Below are 6,311 nucleotides of genomic sequence, written 5' to 3'. Positions count from 1 at the left end.
TGATATGATATGATATGATATGATATGATATGATATGATATGATATATGTTAAAGGGGTAGGATTTATATTTTGCCAATAAATATCAACAATCATGTCGCCAATAAAGTACAGTGTACTTTATTTTTTTCTGTAATTTTCTTGCCACAGAATATAATAAATAATAAATAACACAGAAAGACAGGACAGATTTTACAATCAGGATTTTTCCTCACTGTCCAGGCAGGTTTTATGATATTTTGTGCATATTTTCCTACATTAAGGAGCAAAAAAGTTGCTCATACTATGATCCTGCTGGAGGGCAAAAGCTAAAATGCCTGGGTTCAACAAAACCATATGTAATTTTAAATATTTCTCATAGCCTAATAAGAGCTCGGGGATATGTGGTTTAATGCTGCTCAATAAAATCTGATAATAATTGAAAAAAAGCAAGTAACTGACTAAATGTAATGTGAACTGAGAGTTGTATTTTTACTAAAAAATGAGAAATGTGACATTACTGGAGCTAAAGATACTACACCAGAGGGGAAGGAGTTTCTGACACCAGAATGTCATTCAGGTTTTTGGACTGTGGACTCTAAAAGGCAACATGATGCGCTATGTATACTTTGTATGGGCAGAGGTCCTAACGTGTGAATCCCCCACGTGGTATCCAACAAACAAACAGTCTCGTCAAGCAGAGCTTCCTGCTCCTTCATGAGGAGGACGTCCCTGCCGAGTGCGACAGGAGAAGCTTCAGGGAGTGTCGACATTGTTGCTCCCCTGCAATGCCAAACATGAAACTGAAAAAACAGCTGCTTCCAAAACTCATTCCCTTCATGAGTGGGCAAACACCGGCTCACTTGGACTCGTCTTGGCATTCACCCCTTTGCCCTCTTCCTGCTGTTTAGAGACCCCTGATGTATGGAAATGATGAATAATTGACTCCGAACATCACAGAACTTCATAAATATTTATGGACTAAAAACAAAAGCCATATAATCTTCTTCAGAACAACAAACGAGATTGCGAAATCTATTGCTGTTTTCATTTTTGTGTCTCAGAGTTCTCCATTCATGGCCTTGGAATCAGAACTGCTTACCTATGCCAGCACAAATTTAGACACGAAGAGGAAGAGAGCTGAGCAGATGCTTTTGATTCATGAATCATACTGCCGGAATCACAGGCATTTAAAGCAACAACAACAGATTCTTGGAGGGATGCTGCACTTTGATACAGTCGAGAAACGAAACCCTTTTCTTGTGTTACATTAGCAGCATCTGCAAAATGCACAGGGCGTCTTCCAAAAGTTTTAGAACCGGTTATAACTGGCTTCGACTGTCAATAAAGTTGTCCTGAAGGCAACCAATATTGCAATATACTGATATATAACCATATATATTGATACTATAACTTTAACATCCTCAGCCACATGTATTCAAGACAGTTCAATCAGATTTTGTAAGACGAATATATGAAAGTAATAAACAAATTTACAGCACACACAGTCAAAGAAACCATTAAGACCATTAACCATTAACATGCAAGAGTGTAACTTGATCCACGGTAAAGTTGTTTTTTTTGGGGCAGTGCATGTCAAAGATTCACGGTTGTAAATAGCTGTGTTTATAGCCGCCATGTGATTTTTCAGAGGCTTCAGAGGGGAGAGGTCACATGTCGTTGCCCTCTCAGTTGTTCAGGACTGCTGTTCCCCATAAAAAACCCTCAGCAGAGGATCCATTATACCATCTGATTATTTCGCAAAGCACGTAAAGCTGAAAGGAAAACCTAAAGTTTATTAGAGAACACAGGAGGGAGAAAGCATGTGAAAGCACTCACAAGAATTTAAAACACCGCACAAAGACTCCATTTTCACTTTGAAGGTAAATATGTGTTCGGACTCAGACCACAGTGTACTTTAGGACACAGTGTAAGCAGGGTAAACAACGTATCACACTGAAATTATGCAGTTGTTTGCGTCAAGTCATTAGTTTGTTTATAAGGCACAAACAAAATGATTAAATAAAAGGGGACGACTTGTAACAGTCTAAAGTAGAAGCAGAACTTAAAGCAACCTTTGCATTTGAGCAACAAACACTATTTACCACCGGCTTGTTTAGATGTTTACGTGGGGACATTTAGTGAGGACTCTCAGAGAACTTTGTGGTTGTCAACATTTTTATGGTCTCGGGATGGGTTCGGTGTCAGTGGACATGTGATCACAGCAGGAGGAGCCTGATGGGGGCCACTCGTTTCTGAGCTGAAGTCATTGGGTGTTAGACCCCAAAATAGTCCAGCCGAGGGTGTATATAGGGATGCTGTCCGACCTGCCCCATTAGACCGCGGTTCTGTGCGAGAGCAGACATGCTGTGTGATAAGCAACTTTAAATCTGATGGAAGAAATAAACAGAGGGAGAGAAAAAGTGAAAGGTTAAGAGTAAAAGCTCGGGGATTTGGATTCAGTAAAGTGAAGCAAAGGATTGCAAGAGCTGCTACAGCTGGAAGCTCAAAGGATATAGACAAAGGACACTACAAAGGATACTGTTATTTCCTTGGATTGTTTTCTCCCTTGGATTCTCATTTCTTTCCTTTTGATCTTGAAGCAGCAAGAGGCAACAAAGCTGCAGGATGAAGTACAACTACCATGTACCGGTGTCAACGTACACACGAAGTCCACAGCACACGTCGATGTACCACACGTCGTCCTATTACAGCCCCTCGCATTACACGCCAGCATCCACATACGCCTCGGTGTCTAAGTACACCCCAACACAGCTCAGCACCACCAACTACACCCCATCCTATTACACGTCCTCCTACAAAGCCACAATGACGTACATCCCCTCGTACAGCAAAGACTCCCGGTACAGCTCGACGCGCCGCACGCAAGCACCAGAAAACCCTGCACCCGTCGTACCCGTGGCACCTCCGAAAAGAACCGTGCACTTCCCCAACGAGATCATCTTCCAGGACAACGTCAGGCGAGGGGACCTGGAGCAGATCGGTCGCTTCATGAGGGCGAGGAAGGTCCGTGTGGATACAATCTTCAACTCAGGTGAGCTGTTGCTTCCCCATTGCATGCAGCTTTACCTACAAGTCTCCACTGTTTGATGCAAACAGCAGAGGCGGGACTGATGTTGGCTGTCTGTGCAGGTATGGCTGCGCTACACGAAGCCGTACTAACCGGAAACCTGGAGGTGGTGAAGCTGCTGGTGAAATATGGTGCCGACATCCATCAGAGAGATGAGGATGGCTGGACGCCATTGCACATGGCCTGCAGTGACGGCTACCCTGAAATTGCCAGGTATTTAGATGCAGAACAGTTGAAAGAATTTGAAAGTAGATTTAAATTAAATGATCATGTCTTTAAGAACTTTTTGGAGTCTTTTTACGCTCAAAGAAAAATCTGATGTAACCTAACTGCAAAGCACAGCAACATATATTATTCTTAGAGACAGGCCGGAACCTGGAAGGTGAAGCCACAAAGGATGATCACCTCCTAATAGGCTGGCTGCAGTATATATTTTAAGTCCTGCCACTACATGTAAAACAAACAAGACATATTTCTGGCAGATTATTTTTTTCAGGTGTTTTTTTAATTGATTTTTGTAGCAGTTTTATAACTTTGGTATGTTCAAATATGCATATTTAAACATGTTTCATTTCAGTTAGGCATTTGAGGCTTAAAGAAAGAGTCTTGTTACACAGTGAGGGGCGATGTGACAGCCTGTTAGCGAGCTGGAAGGGTGTGTAGGCGGGATTTTTGTACTGAGAATATGCAAATGTGCAGATTCTGGATCCAAAAAAACAACATGGCAGCACCTGTGAGCATTTGGCTTCAATTCTGAACAATGGACATAATGGAGTTTCTTCATCCATCTTCATTAATGAGGATGGCAAAGACCTCTAACAAAGTATATGAGTAATTAGTAGGAATGGGAAGCAATTTTTGAATATTCAGTCTGTTTAAAATGGGTGAATTTGAAGAATTGATGCAGAACCACCCTTTTTCTTCTTTTCCTTACACTGATAGTGACATGTCATGTTGTTTCCTAACGTTGCTTTCCCCAGTCGATGTGCTTTTTCCAACACAACACCTACCGCCCACCCTCCCCACTGACAGAAATTAAATAAAATAGAAACAACTCAGAGCACCTCAGTGTTTTTCTGCTATCCTAGTTTATTTTGAAAGGATTATAAAGTAGAAACTAATGTTATGGGTGAGCTCATCTTTACTACCAGAATAGGTTCAGAAGAATAATTGAATAATTACCGTACAAATTCAAGTGTTTTTGCTGAAAATGCAAGTAATTAGTTATATTTGATACACAAATGTCACCCATTTAGAAACATTGCATATATCTCTAAGTGTTTTTCCTTTTTCTTCACCCAGGTATCTTTTGGCAATGGGGGCGAGCACAGAAGTGGAGAATGAAAGCGGGGAGAAGCCTGCAGACCTCATTGACCCAGACTGTAAAGAGCTGGCCAAACTGTTTGAGACAGGCTGTGTGTGACGGGACGCCAAGTGGACCCAAGAGACGTCAACCACGACTAAAATAAAAAGAGTTGCCTCTCGGAGAAGCAACGTTAAACAACATCAAGCCGAGCTAACAGAGCAGAGGAGCATTTATGTCACTGATCTTGGAGAGCAAAAATCTGCTTTTTGCTTTCAAAAGTGAGACTCAGACTTCTCTAGTTGTTTTTAAATTATTACCTTTAACTATTTTACTTTTTTTTTCATTCGTTATAGATTTAGACTTTATTTTGTGAACTTGGGTATTTTTGTAACCGTCAGTGTCGGCACTGTAATTATTTTTCTACAGTAAACGTCACCAAAATGCTTTTATTTGTTGAGGTCAGAATATTTGTTCGTTTTTGGAGAAAATGTATTTTTTTATTCTCATGAGCTTTTCAGTTTAAGTATTTTATTAGCTGTATTTGATGTTAAGCAGTTCCTTTTTACATCTGATTACTGTCTGTAGACTGTATGTTTTGAAAGTATGGATATATACTGAAATACACAAAAATAACTCATATTATTGGGTTTTATACAGTGTTATGTATCCTAACTGCTGGCAGAAGGATAACCATCCTGATCATTAAAACTTACTTTATGGTGTTTAAAAAGCTAAAAATTTAATTTAAATTAAAAAAGTTATAGATTTTTATTAGAGGAGCTCCTATAAAGCTGCAGCATTAAATACAGAAGTCATCAATGAAAGTCTTATAATTTTCTGTTCAGTTGTTAATTTTGTACATTTTCCTAAATCAATAAACTTTTTATAAATACAATCAAGTTGTTGTTATATTTTTTTAAAAGAAACTCAAGAGGAAGAGCAAATGAACCATCATTGCCGGGTTGATGGTTTAAATCCTGGCCTTTAAAACCCACATGTGAAGCATCGTTGAATATAAGACACTGAACCTCTAATGCCCCCTCTGCCCCAGTGGCTTGAGGCAGGGGTTGCGAGGTAAGGATATGTGATCAGTGTATAAAAATAGTACTCTGTGAAGATGTGCAGGAGTGGCCGAATGTCTATGGTGCTGTAAAACACTCTGAGTGGTCAACAAGACAACAAAGAACCACTTTATAAATGCAGTTAGTTCAACTTACTACAACATCTCCAGGAAACCAGTCATGTGTACCACTGTCACGTTAAACAGAGGGTCTTTTGACATTTTTTTGTTCTGTACTATGATTGTATACCATTCTGGCCTGAATGCAAAGTGCTAAAAAAGACATTCAAGTGATGAGTCTCAAGTTAAAAACTGCTTTTACAAAGTAATCACACCACAGCGTAGCAAAAGTTTTATTGCCTAAATGCCTCATTTTGCAATGAAGATACTAAAACAATCTTTTTTAAGTCTCCAGCAAATGTTGGATGATTGAAATTAAATCCCATTTCCTAATCAAGACTGATATTGAACTTATCTTAAAACCTAAAAATGTGATCTATTTCACAATATGCCAACTTAAACATCTTCAGTTTTAAACATTCTGATCATCACAAATGCTTAATGTTATATTTATGAACTAAATTTTAGTGGCTCATCTCCTAAGTTTCAATCTTTTTGTGTAAATTGAAACTTTTTTGAAGTCTTCCTCAGGAAATAAAGAAGCTACATATTTGTGCAAAGATTTCTTCGCTTCACTTTCAGTTCGTAGACTTTTAGCCAATACGTAAACACCACAACTGTTTTTTTTTATTCCATGGTTGTTTAGTTTGTTATTATTTTTATGCAATAAATTTGACACTTTTAACAGTTTATCAAAACAATGTGAAAACTGACACAACTATCTTCCTTTTATTTTCATGTCCTAATTTTATCCTT

General features: G+C 38.9%; 1 protein-coding gene across 1 annotated transcript; it reads left to right on the top strand.

Annotated features, from left to right (window-relative positions):
* Positions 1-2,301: 2,301 nt before the first annotated feature.
* On the top strand, positions 2,302-5,270 carry LOC108242930 (protein phosphatase 1 regulatory subunit 27). The gene is made up of 3 exons (XM_017428089.3): positions 2,302-3,033; positions 3,132-3,282; positions 4,372-5,270. The coding sequence occupies exons 1-3, from the start codon at positions 2,607-2,609 to the stop codon at positions 4,490-4,492; spliced, it is 699 nt and encodes a 232-aa protein (XP_017283578.1). The 5' UTR covers positions 2,302-2,606; the 3' UTR covers positions 4,493-5,270.
* Positions 5,271-6,311: the final 1,041 nt, after the last annotated feature.

This window comes from Kryptolebias marmoratus, linkage group LG12 (assembly GCF_001649575.2).
Source record: "Kryptolebias marmoratus isolate JLee-2015 linkage group LG12, ASM164957v2, whole genome shotgun sequence".
NCBI classification, from domain to species: Eukaryota; Metazoa; Chordata; class Actinopteri; order Cyprinodontiformes; family Rivulidae; genus Kryptolebias; species Kryptolebias marmoratus.
This window is presented reverse-complemented; position numbering and strand designations above follow the sequence as displayed.

What these genes read in the sequence shown, in the direction of transcription:
- LOC108242930 (XM_017428089.3), top strand. Translation starts at nt 2,607, where the DNA reads ATGAAGTACAACTACCATGTACCGGTGTCAACGTACACACGAAGTCCA. An exon ending in GGATACAATCTTCAACTCAG is followed by an intron (nt 3,034 to 3,131) that starts GTGAGCTGTTGC and finishes CTGTCTGTGCAG; the next exon opens with GTATGGCTGCGCTACACGAA. An exon ending in GGCTACCCTGAAATTGCCAG is followed by an intron (nt 3,283 to 4,371) that starts GTATTTAGATGC and finishes TTCTTCACCCAG; the next exon opens with GTATCTTTTGGCAATGGGGG.